At 61.1% G+C, this 18,750-nt stretch overlaps 2 protein-coding genes across 3 annotated transcripts; one reads left to right on the forward strand and one right to left on the reverse strand.

The window, feature by feature from the left end:
• The first annotated feature begins 81 nt into the window (after positions 1 to 81).
• On the forward strand, positions 82 to 6,162 carry COG8 (component of oligomeric golgi complex 8). 2 transcript variants are annotated; one of them, XM_054048701.1, is made up of 6 exons: positions 82 to 506; positions 741 to 948; positions 1,177 to 1,995; positions 2,343 to 2,511; positions 2,803 to 3,008; positions 5,875 to 6,162. In XM_054048701.1, the coding sequence occupies exons 1-6, from the start codon at positions 178 to 180 to the stop codon at positions 6,019 to 6,021; spliced, it is 1,878 nt and encodes a 625-aa protein (XP_053904676.1). In that variant the 5' UTR covers positions 82 to 177; the 3' UTR covers positions 6,022 to 6,162. The 2 variants fall into 2 exon arrangements, with proteins under 2 accessions (XP_053904676.1, XP_053904675.1); XM_054048700.1 differs by lacking the exon at positions 5,875 to 6,162 and having other exon boundaries at positions 2,803 to 3,500.
• Positions 6,163 to 9,188: 3,026 nt separating this feature from the next.
• On the reverse strand, positions 9,189 to 17,608 carry VPS4A (vacuolar protein sorting 4 homolog A). The gene is made up of 11 exons (XM_054048704.1): positions 17,424 to 17,608; positions 15,621 to 15,732; positions 14,976 to 15,123; positions 14,591 to 14,652; positions 14,118 to 14,237; positions 12,383 to 12,539; positions 11,984 to 12,132; positions 11,395 to 11,476; positions 10,904 to 11,123; positions 10,517 to 10,657; positions 9,189 to 9,641 (listed from the first exon to the last, which is right to left on the reverse strand). Exons 1-11 carry the CDS (start codon positions 17,442 to 17,444, stop codon positions 9,540 to 9,542), a joined length of 1,314 nt encoding a protein of 437 aa, XP_053904679.1. The 5' UTR covers positions 17,445 to 17,608; the 3' UTR covers positions 9,189 to 9,539.
• Between the last annotated feature and the right edge of the window lie 1,142 nt (positions 17,609 to 18,750).

An 18,750-nucleotide genomic window follows, 5' to 3' on the forward strand; every position in this document is an offset into this window, starting at 1 on the left:
CATAGAGTCGGAGGGACGCGCGTATCGGGTTTGAGTTCGCGGAGCTGTAGGGGGCGCTAGACCAAGTGTCTCCAGAGCAGTAGAGTTGCCGAGGGGCGGGGTAGAGTGCCCCCCAAACCATAGAGTCCTGCGCCCTGTGGATAGCACGTACCAGCGTGTCGTGGCGCTCTCCCCAAGATGGCGGCGGCCGGCGCGGCCCTGGAGGAGGCCAGCCTGCTGGCCTGGCTGTTCCGCGGGGCGCCGGGGTCGGCGCCAGGGCCGGAGCTGGCCGGGTACCTGGCGGAGCTGGCGGGGCTGGGGCTGGAGGCGCTGGGCCGCGAGCCGGGCCGCCTGGCCGAGGAGCGGGCGCTGGCCGCCGCCCAGACGCGGCACTTGGCCTTCGCCCACTACAAGATCTTCATCCGCTCGGCCGAGTGCACCAGCGAGACGGGCCGCGGCTTCGGGGGCATCGAGCGCGGCCTGGCCCGGCTCCTGGGGCGGCTGCCCGGCTTCCAGGAGACCTGCAGGTGGGCCCGGGGGGGGCACCTCGGCCGGGGTGTTTGGGGAGGGGGCGGGGCCCCTGGCCCGGGGCGTTTGGGGAGGGGGCGGGGCCCCTGGCCCGGGGCGTTTGGGGAGGGGGCGGGGCTGGGGCCCCTGGCCCGGGGCGTATGGGGGGGCGGGGCCCCTGGCCTGGGGCATATGGGGGGGGCGGGGCCTGCTGGAGGTTTGCGCAGGGGCTGAGTTCTCCTTCCCTCCGGCAGGAGCTTCTTGCGGGACGCCGAGGAAATCGCCTCCAGCCGCCGCATGAACAGCCTGACCCTGAACCGGCACACGGAGATCTTGGAGATCCTGGAGATCCCGCAGCTGATGGACACCTGCGTCCGCAACGGCTACTACGAGGAGGCCCTGGAGCTCGCTGCCTACGTGCGCCGGCTGGAGAGGAAACATTCCTCCATCCCCGTCGTCCAGGTTTGTCACAATAGTACTGCCCATGCTGGGGGGCTGCAGCCCCTGGGCATGGGATGAGCTCCTCGGATGGTGGCTGGCATGGGTTGACTCGCCTCCATGCAGCCGGTGGGGTCTTGCTCTGAGAGGGGTGTGGTTTGGGGGTGACGTTTGGAGTTCAGGTTTGGGGCATGAAGCTTGAGGCCGTGGTGGGCTGTCTCATAGCTGAGGTCTCTCTCTCCCTGCCTCTAGGGCATTGTGGATGAAGTGCATCAGTCTTCACAGCTGATGCTGAATCACTTGATCCAGCAACTGCGCACTAATATCCAGCTGCCTGCTTGCCTGCGTGTCATTGGCTACTTGCGGCGCATGGATGTCTTCACGGAGGCCGAATTGCGCATCAAGTTTCTGCAGGCCCGGGACGCCTGGCTCCACTCCATCCAGGCCTCCATCCCTGATGACGACCCCTACTTCCACATCACCAAGACCATCGAGGCCTGCCGCGTCCATCTCTTTGACATCATCACACAGTATCGCGCCATCTTCTCGGACGAGGAGCCGTTGCTGCCTCCTGGCGAGCATGTGGTCAATGAGAGTGCCATCTTCCATGGCTGGGTGCTGCAGAAGGTTTCACAATTCCTGCAGGTTCTGAACAATGACCTCCAGCGGGGGGTGGGCAGCCGCTTGGACTCACTGTTGGGTCAGTGCATGTACTTTGGCCTGTCCTTCAGCAGGGTGGGAGCTGATTTCCGGGGCCAGCTGGCCCCAGTGTTCCAGCAAGTTGCATTTGGCACTTTCAGGAAGGCGGTTCAGGAAGCAGTGGACAAATTCCAAGATGAGATGAACTCCTACACGCTGATCTCTGCTCCTGCTGTCCTAGGCAGCACCATCCCTGTGACAGTGCCAGCCACCCAGCCAGGAACCCTGCAGCCTCCCATGGTGCTGCTGGACTTCCCACCTCTTGCCTGCTTCCTGAACAACATTCTGGTTGCCTTCAATGACCTGCGTCTCTGCTGCCCTGTGGCTCTTGCCCAGGATGTAACGACTTCCCTGGAGGCTGCCCTTGGCAAGGTGAGGCAGGCACCTAACAGGGCATGCCTGTTTCTCTCTATTTCAGCTTCTTGTACTGGGTTGTCAGAATGCTGAGGATAGATCTTGCACCCACTTCCTGTTGGCTGAATGAGCCCCTTTCCCCTCCCCTTCATTTCCCCTACAATTGGGCAACTGAATCAGACTCTGCATCCAGCATCAGAAGATGAATTGGGTAGGGCAAGGTGGTGGGTCAGTGGCTGCTCTCCAGGGCCAGTCCCATCACTCTGAGCAGCTTGGGGAATGTTTGGTGCAGCTGCCCAGGGTGGAGGTTGCGGGATGAGGAACTGAAGGTGCTTACATGCTCACTCTCTCTCTCCTTCCTGCAGGTGACTAAAACAATCCTGGCTTTTCACCGGGCAGAGGAGGCGGCTTTCAGCAGCCGGGAGCAGGAGCTTTTTGCTCAGTTCTGTACAGTGTTCCTGGAAGATCTGCTCCCCTACCTTAACCGTTGCCTCCACGTCCTCTTTCCCCCAGCCCAGATAGCACAGACCCTGGGTAAGAATTCCTTCTTCCCTCAGCAGAGAAGTATGAGGGAAGTGCCTGCTCTCATGCAGAGCCAGGGCATATCTGCTGAGCAAGGTGGGTCCCAGAGACCCTTGTCTTTGACCCCTTCACTGCTCTGCTCTGGTTCCCATGGGACATCCGTTGGCTGGAGTGCTCAGAGCTCCCCCAGTGAAGTCCCACAGTCTACAAGGATCCCTGCCTGAGCTGTGTGATGTCGTCACTGTCCCCATGTCCCTTTCCAGGTGGGCTCTGGGTGAGTTAACTCTCTGCTCTCTTGGCCAGGTGTTCCTCCCACGCAGCTGCACAAGTACGGCAGCCTTGGCTGTGTGGACGTGAATGTGATCAAGGAGCCACTCGCCTTCATCCTGCCAAAGAGAGAGGCCATGTTCACTCCAGACGAGAAGGAACTGGCCCAGGAGAGCCCAGCACCTGCATCAGAAATTCCAGGGCCAGAGCAGGGAGTAGAACTCAGTGCGCAGCTGCCTCCCGTGGCTGGAGAGGAGAGCAGTGTGAACGCAATGGCTGTTCTGCAGCCTGATGTCCCAGTAGCCACAACCTAACAGAGGGAGGGGATTGCCCCAGCTTGCCCGCCATGCTGCGTGCATATACTGCGTGAGCCTGGCCTCTGCAGAAGCCTGTGGGAGTTTCGCACGTAGCAGCGCTGGTATTGAACAATGGCACTGAGTGTGGGTGTGTGGATGGAGATGAGCAGGAGCATTGGCTGCGTCTGCTGATGGGAACTGTACAGAGCATTACAGGCTGCATCATCTGTAACTACTTCCTTGGCTTCTCTGTACCCATCAAGTGTGGGCAAGGGCCCCTGCAGGTCTCCTGGTCCTGGGGGAAGGAGGCTGGGCCCAGGCCCGGGCTCTCGACAACCTGTAGTATAGAGAGAGTGAATGCTTTCGGACTTGGAAAGCGGGTTCAATGACGTACATACCTCTGAAAAAGGGTGTTCATAAATAAAGCTCATTCATGTATTCTGTGCTGTACCTGCTTCCTCCCAGCCCTGGCTGCAAGCAGCTGCTATGGGCATACGGTGCAGGGAGGGTCTGTCATATCCCTCCCCAGCCTCACAAGGACTCAGCTCTTGAAGATATTCACAGATACTGAGCTGCTGCTACTATCCCCTCTGAGCTTTGGGCTCAAACCTCTGGTAGCTCAAGAGGCAACCGCCAGAGAGAAAAATCAGTGTGTTTTTCATAAAGAACTCTGCAGTGTGCACTGCGAAGGAGGAGGTGCCGTGGTGGACAGGCCCCTCTCAGGCCATGGCTGAGGGGGGTAGGAGCTGGTGCTGGCCCTGGACCTGGCAAGGCTCGGCTCTTAGGTGCCCTTGTTTTTTCTTTTCATGTGCTCTGCGTAAATGAAGAGCTGGGTTTCTGGAACCTTCAGCTTGGGGCTTAGTCCAGCACTTCGCACAGGGTGAGGATCCCTACAACACCTAACATTCAAAACCTAGCTGGAATGGCTTGTGCCCCCCCTTCCATGTGGGGGTGGGTTCAAGCAGAGGGTGGTGGAGGGCTGCTAGCTGAGGGCTTAGAGCAGGGCCAGGGGGTTGTAGGCAATTGGAGGGGGAGAAGCATGGATGTGTGTCCTTGGGCATGCCTCTTCCCCCCCTCCTGTGGTTTTCCTGTGTACCGAGGGGCCCATGATGCCCTCCTTTGGAAAGTGTAGTGCCATGGGCAAAGTGAGGTGGAGAATGGTCAATGGAGCAGATCTATCCCCAACCCTCTGTTATGACACCCCACTCCCCACACTGGGGCTCCTTCCTGGGGGGCAGGGCTGGCAGATAGACCTAGTGACAGGGACAGGCCCATCACCGCAGGGGCTTGGATGGATCGTGCTGCCCCCAGAGACCAGGGGGTGGGGCTGCTCTTGCTCTCCACAGCGGGGTGCCCTGCAGCGCCCCTTGCCTGCCGCAGAGCCTCAAGCTGGGGAACCCTCCCCCCGCAGTGCTTGCAACCCCCCTGCAAACCCCTCTAATCCCCCTCCCCCCCTGGCTTGGAGCCGGTGGCCCCGCCCTCTGCCGCCAGGGGCCGCGCTCTCCCCGTGCCTAAGGAGACTACAACTCCCGGCATGCTCCGCTACTTCCGGTTGGGACGGGCGGCTCAGTCGCACGTGAGCGCGCGTGCCCGGTCCCGGTCCCGGTCCCGGCATGGTGGCGTGCGGAGCTCGGCCGCCCCTCGCCCACGCGCTGAGCCGCTGGCGCCCGGCGCGGGCGCAGGTCCGAGGCTTCCAGGGCGCGCCGCCCAAGCCGCGCAGCTACTGGGGGTTCCTGGGGCGCTCGCTGGTGGCGCCCCCGCAGCCGCCCTACGAGCGCGTGTGCCAGGCCGGGCACCCGGTGCTGCGCGGCGCCGCCGCCGCCGTGGATCCCGCGCTGCTCGCCGGCCACGAGCTGCAGCGCCTGATCCGCACGCTGGTGCGGGTGATGCGGCGGCTGCCGAGCCAGGGGCTGAGCGCGCCGCAGCTCGGGGTGCCCCTGCAGGTCTTCGTGGCGGAGCTCCCCGAGCGGCTGCACCGGGAGATCAGCCCGGGCCTGCGGGAGGCCAGGCAGATGGCCCCGTTCCCGCTCAAAGTGTTCGTGAACCCGGCCATGCGGGTGCTGGACTCGCGCCTGGTCTCCTTCCCCGAGGGCTGCGCCAGCATCGCGGGCTTTGCCGCCTCGGTGCCCCGGTACCAGGCGGTGCAGGTGTCAGGTAGGGCTGGGGCAGCCCCGGGGCCTGGCGTCACACCACTTAGCACAGGAGCGAGCCTGTCTCTGGGCTCCCCCGTGCCAATCCCAGTGCCAGTCCCTGCCTGCCACCGCCCCAGCCCTCCTCAGCAGCTTCCGCTGCTCCCAGCCCCCCTCGGCTTTACCCCCCTCACCTGCCCCGGCCCAGTCACCAGTGCCCACCATCCCTATGGCAACAACACGTATTTCTGGGAAGCATGTAGGTTCAGCCCCATGGGACCAGCCCCCCCGTCCATAGCCAGGCTGCAGCGTGCTGGCCTCGTTCGGTGCCGGGATCGGCATTCTGGCACGTCCAGTGCATCCCCCTTAGTCTGGCAGGAGCCCCGTGGCTCTGAACCACAGAGCCGGGGACAGACTGAGGGCTTCAATTGTGATCAGCTGTGCAAGTGGCAGGAATTCCTGCTGGCATGGGGGAGACCCCGGTTCTGCAGTGCTGGTGGGGAGTGGGGGCAATGGCCCCGCCTGCTTCATCCCACACTGCCCCTAGGCAGGGCCCAAACCCCTCCCCGTCTGCATGCTGCTGCATGAGCCCTGCCCGGAGGGGGGATTGGTGACAGCTGGATTGGAAGCCTGGTGCTCAGCTTCTCACCTGGGCCATGTTTGCTTCTGCAGGCCTGAATGAGGCAGGAGATCCCGTTTCTTGGCAGGCAAGCGGGTGGGCAGCCCGCATCCTCCAGCATGAGATGGACCACCTGCAGGGCATCCTGTACATCGACAAAATGGAGAGCCAGACCTTTGTGAACACGCGCTGGACGGAGGTGAACGAGTGAGCCCCTCACGTGCTGCATCACGGGCGGCTGAAGTGACCGGCTTGGGTTGTAATGGGGTGTCTTCCACTCTGACCGAGGGCACGATGGCTGCGCTGGGAGCTTTCCTACCGCCAGCAAGGAAAATAAACGTGTTACACAGCTCTGCTGCAGTCTGAGAGTTCTGAGGGCCTGTGGCTGGGGGGGCGCAACCCTCCCTTTCCCTCGGAGGCTATGGCGAGCACCTCCCCGCTGGGAGCCGGCGCAGGCAGACTGGTGCATCTCCTGTGCTTGCCGAGCAACCCCTGCCTCGGGCTGTCCCCTGGCTGCACGGGGGAGTCCTGCCACGCTGGTTCGGTTTTGCCCAGCACTTGGAGAAGTAGTTTTATGATGTGCACCCCCAGGGACCAAGCTGAGATTAAGTTGTCTTCCCTTCTGTCACTGCACCACGTGAAGCTCAGGCCTTAGGGGGAAAGGCCAGTGGATACAGCCCTCCCGCCTGTCAGCGGGAATACTGTCGCTAGCAAGTACCACCCCAGTGCTGGTGCTGGCGCCCGCAGCTGGCTGCTATCCATCGTGCCAGGCCTCGGGAAGGAACACACTTGCTGAGCCACAGGCCAGGGAGACTCATCAGCTTTATTACGGCAAATACAGAGAAAGTCTTTCACAATTCCAGCCTGGGTTCCTCTCCACCCCACGTTCCTCACCTCCCCTGGCAGCCTGCTAGTGCCACCCACTGTCCCCTGCAAGCCGCACAAGGGCAGGGCTCATCCTACTACCTGTGGCTGCCTAGGTTCCCTCTAGGGCACCAGAGCCAATCTACAAGAGAAGCCAGACACAGGGGCAGCTCCCCTACGAGCAGCAGACTCTTCCTGGCGGACCCGAGCAGGCAGCCGTCTACCTGGGCAGGGGCTCTCCGACTGCAAGGCCTTCTAGCAGGAGTTCTCTTCCCCACGGAGAAGCCAGGCAGCAATTGAATGAAACACGCATGCTGAGAACAGACCATCTTAGTGCAGAGCAGAGCGAAAAGTGGAGCTCTTCCCAAGAGCCACCGCTGCTGCGGAGATTTCATTACAGACGCTGCCCAAATTGAAAACAGCCCCCGGCGCACTGAGCTCCCACGTAAATCCAGCCCTCAGGAGGGAGCCGTTTCCCTAAGGAGCCCAGTGGGCAGCGTGGATGGGTTGGGAATTAAATTCACCTAAAAGGGCAATGTGAGACTGTGGTCACGGAGCTAAAAGGAAAACATTCAGGTTACAAGTAGCCTATGGGCAAATGCAGCCGGGACAGCCCCACCGCTCGCTGTTCAGCAGCTCTACATTGGGCGCTTTCCCTGCCCAATCTGCAACCCTCCCGTAGGCAGCTGGGCCAGCCGATCCACCTCCCACAGCAGCCTGCCTGGCTAGGGCCTGAGCAGAGCCCCCCAGCTGTGATACTGCAACCCCCCCTACTAGGCAGCAGTAGGTGTGTGTGTGTGGGGGGGGGGTGTTAAGCATTGGAAGCCTCAGGCCGATGCAGTGGCCTTGCGCCAGGCACGTCACCCACCTCCAGGCTGGCTACAAGCCTCCAAGAGGGGTTGACAGTAAAACTGGCCTGGGGAGGGAGGGGGTAAGGAAGAGCAATTACTGCTTTTCTCCCCCCCCCCCCCCATTGGCACCTCAGGCTCTAGGACAGTGATTCTCAAACTAGTGTACTGGTGACCCCTTTCACACAGCAAGTCTGAGTGTGACACCCCCCTCCCCTTATAAATTAAAACACTTTTTTTATATTTAACACTATTATAAATGCTGGAGGCAAAGCAGGGTTTGGGGTGGAGGCTGACAGCTCACGACCACCCCCATGTAATAACCTCCCGCCCCCCACTTTGAGAACCCCTGCACTAGGAGTCTCATTCCCCCAGCCCTGCATCGTCCCCGTTTTACACAGCGCCAGTGCTGTCTAGCACTCAGGAGTTCCGGTTCCCAGTCCTGTGCTCTGACCACTCCTCAGTCAGCCCCCCGAGCCTGGGCCCAGCTTCCCGCAGACGGGGTTACCCCAGCAGACTCACCTGGCTCCCTGGAAGCACAGACCGGGAGGGACAGGGAGTCTCACGCTCCAAGGAGCTGGCTGCAGATCTGAGCACGTTGTGAGGACACAAGCTTTTGTGCTCCAGCCAACTGATCTGGCAGGCCCCAGGGCCGGGAAGGGGGCGCTCTGGGATCCTGCCCACAAACAGCACAGAGAGACCTGCCCCCCTGAGCTCTGGAGCACAACGACCACCATTACTGCCAGCTATTCCGCCGCTCGTCCTCGCAGGCCCACCCAGCGAGTGCAGATGGGGAGCTCCTGTGAGTGGGAGCAGAGACGGCCAGGGGGTTTGCTATCGAGTTTGGCCCAACAGCAGCCAGGGCGTGGGATTAGCTCCTTAGGCTAACGCCTGAACGAAGCTCTTCAGCTCCAGCGCTGGGGCTTGGCACTTGGCTACTCCTAGGAGACGAGAATGAGGCGCAGTAGGACAGGGAAGTACAGCAGCCAAGGGGCTGCAGCTTGTCACTCCCCCTTTGGAGGACGTAGCCCTCAGCTCTCCCCCTCCTCTTGACCGCTCGCCCCACGTCCACACCTTCAGTTCTTATGGGGATCCTCTACTGCCAGCAGGGAGGGAGGGGGAAGCTGAGCAGCCCGGAGCTCTGCGGCAGGGCCTGGGACCCCAGCTTGCAGCAGGAACGAAGCCTTAGCTTAGTGATCCGGGAATTGATGGGCTGGGGGGTTGCAGCACGCGGGAAAGCAGAGACAGGCTCACGGAGGGGATGTGCAGCAGGCTGGAGAAGTCCCACGGCTATGGAAAAGCAGCCAGCCGGGGAGGGCTCCCTGCGTCAGCAGCACTGCCGCCCGTGGCTGGCCAAGGGGACACACCACTGCTCTGCCCTGCTACAGCAGGGAGCAGAGCCTAGCTGGAGACAAGGCACCCTTCTGACCACCCACGTGCTGCAGAGCCCGACCCTAGCCCTGCCTCCAGAGCCACTTCCTGCTCGCAGTGCCACGGGACTGGCTGGCGTCTCACAGCACAGCTCCAGCGTGGGGAGCCAGACCTGCAGAGCCTGGCACATGGGGCCTAGCCCAGACGAGGGTTACCCCCTGCCGGCTGGCCCCGTGCGATCAGGGCAGCACTGTGTGGGCTCAGCCACCCCAGGAAAGTCCTGTTTCGGCGGACGAAGCTTTTGGATCATTTTTATTTGTATATAAACAAGACAAAACAAGCAGCATTAATTTAAAAAAATTAAAAAAAAAAAAAAAAAAAAAAGGCGGGCAGGGGTGTCGGGGCCCCTGGGGAAGGCAGGGCAGGCCCCTGGGCTGTGCTCGGCCCCTTCCACAGGCCTGCCAGGCTGGCAGGGGCTGTGCTGCTGTGTAACTCCCAGCTGGGGGCCCACAGACAGGTGGGTTTAGTAGGGAGCTGAACATTAGCGCCCGCTTGGCACCGTCCGCCTGCCAGCACTAGGGCTTTGCAAGCATACATGCTGCCACTGCCAGCCCCGCCCTGCCACCCCCGCCCGCCCCACGGCAGTTTAACCTTCCTGTCCAAAGTCGTCTGTGAATTTCTTCACCTTCAGGAGGTCCTCTGCATTCACGGTGGGGCGGGTGGTGGCCAGCGAGCGCAGCATATCTGACTGCAAACGAGGGGAGAGGGCAGCTGAGGCCAAAGTGCAACATCAGAGTCTGCGTTGCTTTTACCTTGATGCCCTCGGAAATCCTACCCGAGTTTCTGGTTGCGGGGGAGAATCCCAGGTCTAAACACCCCAGCCCCAGCTCTGGCAAAGGCAGCGTAGCTAGTGCCTCTCTGTCCTGAACGACAGGCATCTCCCTACAGGGTCCGCCGGGACTCAGGTTTGACGCTGCTCCTGGTCACTGGTGTGAGCTCCAGCTCCGTGCATTCTCCAGTCTGTCCCCTGGAATGGCCATGCTTACTGACCTCCCTGGGTGCTCGGGGAGGGCTAGGAGCCAAGGGGCCATAGGTGGAGAAGGACACTTTCCTCTTCCAGCAGGCATAAATCCCGAGGCGCCCATGTCTGCTCTGTGGGTTCCCCTGCCCTCCCCCATCCATCACATGACACTGCTGCCCTGGCCACTCCACTGTCCCAGCTCTCAGCACAATAGAACGGTCAGGGAGAAAGGCCTGGAGCTCTTGCACTCAGAGCTGTGAGCCAAGCATTCCCGATGGGACAGTTGCAGGCAGAAGGAACAAGCAATCGCTCAGGGATGCCCCGACCCTTTCAGCTACACGGGTTAACTCTGAAGTCTAATGATCACACGGTAAATCTTTTACGCTGATCATTTCACCAGGAACATCCAGCTACTCTGGGACAGTGGCTTTGACTGGGATAGCACCTCTTCCCCCAGCCCCAGTGGGAGGGCAGAGTGAGGCTGTCTGCACCAGCTGGGGCTCCGCTGGCATCAGGGGTGTTGCACACTGACTTGTGTCACTGGCCAAGTGACAGTCGCTCACCCTCCGGCCCAGCGTGTCTGTCCCTAACGAACTACTTACCATGCAGATCACTGGCTCCAGCAGCTTCTCACTAGGCACCTCCATCCAAGTCATCTCAATGGCTCCGGGGTCCCCCGGCGAGCATGGGGTCAGGAGGTCATCTATGGTTACGCTGGGATTGGTTCGAGACGGGCCTCGCACCTGCCACATGCCAGAGAGGAAGTGCACTGAGAGGGCAGATGCCAGGGCTGGCTCCCCAACTGCCCACGGGGGCCCCTTTGACATGGGCCCTCTGGGGCTGGCCTGGGGGACTCAGGAAGGATCTCACCAGGAGGGGCAAGGGCACACTCGGGTGGCCATGGAGCCCCCCTCCCTTGCAGGCCAGTGGCCCCAGACTCAGGTGCCGCAGCCCTTGGGGAGCAGCAGGTCCCGCATGCCTGCTCTCACCTTCTTGAAGTGTGTGGCCGACTGCACTTTGCGGACAGGCTGCATGAGGGCGTCGCGCACGATGACGCTGATGTCGGCTCCCGAGTAGCCGTCCGTCTTCCTGGCCAGCTCGTGGATGTTGGCCTCTGTCAGGTTGCGTGGTGTGTTCCCCAGATGCAGCCTGAACATCTGGGCTCGGGCCGCCTCCTCCGGCAAGGGGATGTAGATGCGCTTCTCAAACCTAGGCACCGACAGTGGGCAGAGCGGGTGAGCAGCGAGCTGTGCAGATCACTGCAGCACTGACAGGTTCCAGCAAGAGCTGAAGGCTGGGGGAGGGAGGGGGGGAGGGAGGGAGGTGCTGGGCTGTTGGGTGGGGCTGGGGACAGACCTAAGCCTGCCCTGGGGCAGACGACTCTGTTCTCTGGGCCACTCCCAAAGAGGGGGGGGCAGTGGCTCCTGGCCAGGCAGAGGAGAGCAGCTCTGGCTGCTGGTTTCCAATAGCTCCCACTCACCTTCTCCTAATGGCCGAGTCTAAGACCCAGGGGATATTTGTGGCACCGAGGACCAGGGTCCCGTCGTTGTTATTACCAACACCTACCGGGAAGAAGAAACAGCGATCAAGGAGCAGGCAGGGCTGACTCCTCGGAGGGGCCTGGAAGAGCGCCGCGGCTGGAGGGTGTCAGGGCCGGATTAACCTTCTGTGGGCCCCAGAGCCTGGACCGTGGCCCCACCCCCACGCTCTGCCCTGTCCCCTGAGGCCCCACCCAGCACTCCCACAGGGCGGAGGGGCAGAGGACTACAGATGGGGCCACAGGAGGAAGAGGCGGGGTGGGGGTGGGGCTACGGGAGAGAACGGGCACCATTGTAAACCCAGTACTGGCTAGTCACCAGCTGCCAATCCAAGACAGGCCCTTCGCCCAAGTACCCCAAGCACCCTTCGAGGCTGCCCCCCGCAAAGGGAACGCGCAGGCTGAGTACTAGAGCAGCTCCTCATTCTTCACTTCTCATTTCCACCCGCCCGCCCCAGGGCTGATTTGGCACCATCTGAACCAGCTGGGAGAGAGGTGAGCTCTGGGGGGCCGGAGCGCACTCCCCACCCACCCTGCATCTGCACCAGGAACTCCGTCTTGATCCTGCGGCCAGCCTCGCTCTCGTTCTCATTCCGGGAGCCGCACAAAGAGTCCACCTCGTCGATGAAGATGATGGAGGGTTTGTGCTGCCTTGCCAGCTCGAAGAGATTCTTCACCAGCCTGGGGCAGAAAGACACGGGGTCAGCGCTAACGGCCAGGTAGCCTCCCCTCCAGTCCTGACCCTGCAACCCACACACGCCCTGAGTGGGGGAGCTAGGACCAGCACCCTCGGGCTGCAGGCAGGGAGCTCCCCCGCTGGCACTGCTTAGCTTGTTCTCATTTACCCCACTTTCCTCGGCAGACCCGCTAGTGCCACAGTGCACTCTCCTCTGCCCCGGTGCTGAGCAGTGCAGTCCAGCCGCTAACTTACTTCTCGCTCTCTCCCAGCCACTTCGACATCAGGTCCGAGGACGACACGGAGAAGAACGTGGAGTTGTTGGCCTCGGTGGCCACAGCCTTGGCCAGGTACGACTTCCCCGTGCCAGGGGGCCCAAAGAGCAGAATCCCACGCCAGGGGGTACGCTTACCTAAGAACATAAGAATGGCCGTACTGGATCAGACCAAAGGTCCATCCAGCCCAGTATCCTGTCTGCTGACAGTGGCCAATGCCAGGTGCCCCAGAGGGAGTGAATCTAACAGGTAATGATCAAGTGATCTCTCTCCTGCCATCCATCTCCATCCTCTGACAGACAGAGGCTAGGGACACCATTCCTTACCCATCCTGGCTAATAGCCATTAATGGACTTAACCACCATGAATTTATCCAGTTCTCTTTTAAACACTGTTATAGTCCTAGCCTTCACAACCTCCTCAGGTAAGGAGTTCCACAGATTAACTGTGCGCTGCATGAAGAAGAACTTCCTTGTATTTGTTTTAAACCTGCTGTCTATTAATTTCATTTGGTGACCCCTAGTTCTTGTATTATGGGAATAAGTAAATAACTTTTCCTTATTCACTTTCTCCACATCACTCATGATTTTATATAAGTCTTATCATATCCCCCCTTAGTCTTTTCTTTTCCAAGCTGAAAAGTCCTAGCCTTTTTAATCTCTCCTCATATGGGACCCATTCCAAACCCCTAATCATTTTAGTTGCCCTTCTCTGAACCTTTTCTAGTGCCAGTATATCTTTTTTGAGATGAGACCACATCTGGACACAGTATTCAAGATGTGGGTATACTATGGATTTATATAAGGGCAATAAGATATTCTCTGTCTTATTCTCTATCCCTTTTTGAGTGATTATTAACATCCTGTTTGCTTTTTTGACCGCCGCTGCACACTGAGTGGACGTCTTCAGAGAACTATCCACGATGACGCCAAGATCTTTTTCCTGATTAGTTGTAGCTAAATTAGCCCCCATCATATTGTATGTATAGTTGGGGTTATTTTTTCCAATGTGCATTACTTTACATTTATCCACATTACATTTCATTTGCCATTTTGTTGCCCAATCACTTAGTTTTGTGAAATCTTTTTGAAGTTCTTCACAGTCTGCTTTGGTCTTAACTATCTTGAGCAGTTTAGTATAATCTTTTTACCCCTTTCTCCAGATCATTTATGAATAAGTTGAATAGAATTGATCCTAGGACAGACCCTTGGGGAACACCACTAGTTACCCCTCTCCATTCTGAGAATTTACCATTTATTCCTACCCTTTGTTCCCAGTCTTTTAACCAGTTCTCAATCCATGAAAGGATCTTCCCTCTTATCCCATGACAATTTACTTAAGAGCCTTTGGTGAGGTACCTTGTCAAAGGCTTTCTGGAACACAGCATACACTGAGCAGGGGCAGAGCTGGCTTTGAACGGAGGGAACAGAGGTACCAGACTCTGGTCGGCCAGCCCCCTGCCCCAGTCCCCTGAAGCGCTGCTCCTGCCATGCTGTGGGGGACGGGCCAGTTCACATGCACTTTGCTGCTCAGGGCTCTGCTAGGGCTGTTGGCCAGGAAAGTTTCTGGGCTCTGCTCAGTACTCCAGATCCCAGGGCGTGGTCTCCGCCCGGCACCGGAACCAGTACCACAAGGGCCACAGTTCCGCTCAGAGGGAGCAGCAGCCAATCCACCCTGCCCCAGCCTCACCCCAGAGCTACCCGAGCAGCCCTCACCTGTGAATAAGTGTGGAAATTTAATGGGTAAAATCACAGCCTCCTTCAGAGCCTCCTTGGCGCCCTCCAGGCCAGCCACATCGCTCCACCGCACATTGGGCTTCTCCATCACAATGGCACCTGCAAGAGGAAGGCAGTTCTCTCTAGCGGGACAGGAGACGACAGAACTCCTGCCTCGGGGCTCGCCCGAGCCTCCCGCCAGCCACTGCACCAGCTGCCAAACTCCACCCGCCTGGGCCAGGCTGTCATCACGCATGAGGGACGTCTCCTTCTCGCTAGGGCTCACGAGGAGTCTCCAGAACTGCCCAGCGGCCACAGAGTTAGAGAGGAGGCGGCCCCTCATTCCGCTCCAGGAGTGGCTCATAGTCTCACCGACCCTGAACCAAGCAGCATGCGCCAGCCACTTCCCAGGTCAGGAACTCCCCCAGCAGGCCTTGCAGGGCAATGCCGTGCTCCCAGCCCCCGCCTCTTACCCATCAGCTGCTCCTGCAGCTTCTTCTTCTCCGGATTCTCGCCCTCGCTGTCACTGTCGCTCCTGTGAAGAGGACGCAGAGTCATGGGCAAGGCCTGCGAAGTCTCAGGTCCTGCTATCGGGAGGAAGTGAGGATCTGGCCTGGCTGCGCCAGAAGGGTCGAAGCCTCGCAGTGCTGGCTCTTGCCAGCCCCAACAGGAGACCCCAACGCTCACTCACAAACTATACAGTGCAGAGAGGGAGAAGTGCTGCTTTGACACCCACTGCCGGAGTCACCCCCAGGAGAAGAGGGGGCACCCAGGGCCCGCCCAGGGGCCTAGGGCTGGCCTCTCCCATCGTTACAGGCATGAGCATGCTTGGGGGTGCAATGGAGACTGCACACGTACCCCTTGCTATCATTTGGAGACTCTTTGACAGGCTTCTTGCTTTGTTTGTCTTTGTTGCGTAGATAATCCTTCAGCTTCTCTGCCCGATCCAGGTACTGCACGCACTTCGCCCGGATGCTCTCCTTCGCCTTGTCACTGTGAGCCTCATCTGTCAGGGCACCCGAGAGACAGTGAGCAGCTCTCCACAGGCATGAGCCCTACAGCACCCTCCCTTTTAGGACCAGCAATGGGGAGAAGAGCCCGCTCCGGAGCCATGAGACACCAACATCTCCTTTCACCAGCTCCCACCGGGTGGGCAGCTGGAGAGAATCCCCCAGGAGAAGCTGCCCTTAGAGACGGATGCAGCACAAACCCACAGCCAGGGAAGCCCCACCACCCTTTGGATAATCCCACAACTTCTGGGTTTCTGAGCCCAGCTCCACTGTTAGCTCATTCCCCAGAGAACGCCTGCACTTGTGGGAACCCTCAGCAGGCCATCTGGCGCTGCAACCGGTGCAGGCTGATCTGTTTGGGGATGTGCTCCTCTAGGCAGGCCTGACTCCCAGCAGGGTGAAATGGGAAGAAGGACCCTAAGAGGAACAGCGAGGGAAAGATCTTGCACAGGCTGACCAGGCCAGCGATGCAGGAGAGACGAGCCAGACTCACATTTGATGGCATGTAGAAAGTACTCCACTGCATGCTGGTACAGCCGCAGCGCCTCCTCATAGTTCTTAGCCTTATCCTCCTCAGTCGCTTTTGTTACCAGATCGATAGCTTTCTGCAAGGAGAGAACACAGCTCCAATGACACAGCTGCCCCGGCACACAGGAGGAGGAGAGATCGATGGACGAGTAAAGAGGTCATGTTTCCCACAGAGGTAACGGGTTTTTGGACACCTCTGAGAAGCAGTAGCTGCACCCAAAAGCTGCTGGCGCCTAGAGTCCTCGCCTCTTTCTCATATGAGCCTCGTGCTCACACACAGCAGACAGAACTCATGAGCGGCTCCTTCGGGGCTGGACAAAGCCACCGATTCCAGAGAGCAAAATCCAAGCCCAGACCCCGTCGCCATTTGCCAGAGCGGGGCAGCACAAGCAGCAGCTCCTGTGCCACTGGGACCTTGAACCCGTGCCACCACCACCGAGCAAGGGAAGGAGAAACAGATGCCCCCGTGGGCCTTGCAGGGCAAGCCCTGTCTACACAGAGAAGTCGTAGCACCTGGTTAGTGAAAGCAGGACAGCTCCCGAATGTGGACAGTTACGCTGGGATAAATGTATTTGTATCGGTACAGCCATTCTTGTCCGGGAAGGAGGAGACACTATGGTAACGGGCACCTTCACCCCACTAGAGGGGCTGTACTGGGACAAGTGTTTTGGTAGAAAAGGAAGAAAGAAACAGCCCAAGTGGCCCATGATACAAACCTGGGCGCAGACCTCCCAGTGCCCACGGACAGAGAGCTCGGGTGGCACCAGTCCCCGCGGAGGGGCAGGGGCGGGGCAGGGGCTGGGCACCCCTCGGGGAGCTGAAGACACAGCCCCGGCTCCCTCGGGCGCGGCACTAACCCGCCCCCCAGGCTGGGGGCCCGGCGCGGGCTACATGGGCGGCCCCGCCTCGAAACCCGCTGCAGGAGCGAGACCCGGAGCCAGGGCCCGGCAGGGCCAGCGCCACACGGGCCCTCCCCGACACGGCCCGGGCCTAGGCCACGGCACCAGGAGAGCCGGGGCGGTCCGTAGGCAAAGGCCGCCGCCCGCGGGCCCAGGCCCGGCCGGGGGCAGCTCCCCACGGCGCCGAGCGCTACGCAGGTGCCGGAGACGGAGCAGCCGCTCCAGGCCCTGCAGCAGCGTCCCCGGGGGCCCCGGTCCCGTCCCGCGCCGGGCCCAGAGCCGGGGAACCCCCCGTCCGGCCCCACCTGGCCCCGGGGCAGCGCTCCGGCCTGGCCCGGCCCGGGGAGGGGGCGGCCGGGGCAGGGCCGGGCCGGGGCCTGCGCGTAGCCTGGCGGCCTCCCCGCAGCCTGCGGCCCGCAAAGCCCGGACTGGACCCGGCGCCGGGCGGGGGGCGCGGGGACCGGGCCGGGGGGGGACTCGGGGGCCGGGGCCGGGGGCGGGGGCCGGGCCGGGGCCGGACGCTGGGAACGGGGCCGGGCCGGGGGGCGCTGGGGCCGGGGGGGGACTCGGGGGCCGGGACGCTGGGAACGGGGCCGGGCCGGGGGGCGCTGGGGCCGGGCCGGGGACTCGGGGGCCGGGGGGGGACTCGGGGGCCGGGGCCGGGGGCGGGGGCCGGGCCGGGGGGGGACTCGGGGGCCGGGGCCGGGGGCGGACGCTGGGAACGGGGCCGGGCCGGGGGGCGCTGGGGCCGGGCCGGGGACTCGGGGGCCGGGGCCGGGGGGGGACTCGGGGGCCGGGCCGGGGGGCGCTGGGGCCGGGCCGGGGACTCGGGGACCGGACGCTGGGGCCGGGCTCCCGCCGCGCGGTACCTGCAGGGTTGATGTTGTCATTTCATCGCCCGGTGCCGCCCGAGTCCCCGGGGCGCTGCGAGCGGCCTGGATCTGGATCCGGCTCCGGCTCCGGGCGGGGAGGCCCCGGCGCGGCGGGCAGGAGGCGGCGGCACCGAACCGGGACCCACCGGTCGCGCAGCGGCTACGCGGGGAGCGAGGACGGCGGGGCCCCCTGCAGGCCGCGCCGGGAACTGCAGCGACCGCCGGCAAGGGGGGGAGGGGAGGAGCCCTCCAGAGACACCCCCACATCCTGCCCCCTCAAATAGACCCCCCCCGCCCGCTGCTCCCCCCGCACGGAGACACCTGCGAACCCCCCCAACCCCCAGCGAGTAGGGGCCAGTCACGCTCTTCAGGGCTTTGTTTTATAGAGGTGCCTGTGACCCACCCATCCTCGTCCATCACCCCTGCATAGAGACCCCCCGCGATAGACACAGCCCCCCTTCCCCGACCGACTCCCCTTTTAACTCTAACGGGCCCATTAGCTCCTCGACTCTGATCGCCTGCAGAACAGGGGCTATTCAAGTTCACACCCAGTTAGCCCTGTGCTGAGCCCAGGAACTTGCAGCGGGCTAAAGCCTCCTCCAGAAAGTTGTCCAGGCTGGACCGGAGGATGGTGGAGCTGGAGAATGCGCCACTGCCCGGGGGCATTTGTTCCAGGGGCTAATCTCCCTCACAGCTCATACATTGAGGCTGGAGATGTGATTTGCATTGGGCTGGCTGGCTGCAGCCAGCGGGTTTGTTACAGCTTCCTCTGGTACCCTGCACTCGAGGAGACAGCATCTTCTCTGGAGAAACATAGCAGAGGGGTAGCCGTGTTAGTCGGGATCTGTAAAAAGCGACAGTCCTAAGGCACCTTACCACAGGACTCTGTCAGTTTCTGGAGAAGAGGTCACTTGGCCACGGTTTTTCCTTGGCAGATCGCTGGTTGGGGTGGGGGTGAGAAAGGTTACCTACCTCCAGGTGGCACACAGAATCCTGGGCTTTGCACTCCTGTTTCTAAAGTGGCATTGTTATCTCATCACCATCTGCCTTAAACCAGGAGCCCCTTCTAATGGACTGTGCTACCCCCATCTTTGGCATTTGCCCCCTAGAATGCATACATCCATTTCACTCAGGGCTGGCGCTTTAATAACCATGTAGAGTTAATGGACACTACAGTGCCTTACCTTTCCTTTTCCAGAGATAGAACTGCCCCGCCTTTCAATGGGTGAGGCTTGCCTGGTCCCGTGTGATTGTCTGTCACCCCTGCCTTTCCAGAGTAGGCAGACCGTTCCATTCTTAAACCGTAACACTTTTCTGAATATGG

The sequence above is a fragment of the Malaclemys terrapin genome, chromosome 14 (genome assembly GCF_027887155.1).
Source record: "Malaclemys terrapin pileata isolate rMalTer1 chromosome 14, rMalTer1.hap1, whole genome shotgun sequence".
Classification (NCBI taxonomy): domain Eukaryota; kingdom Metazoa; phylum Chordata; order Testudines; family Emydidae; genus Malaclemys; species Malaclemys terrapin.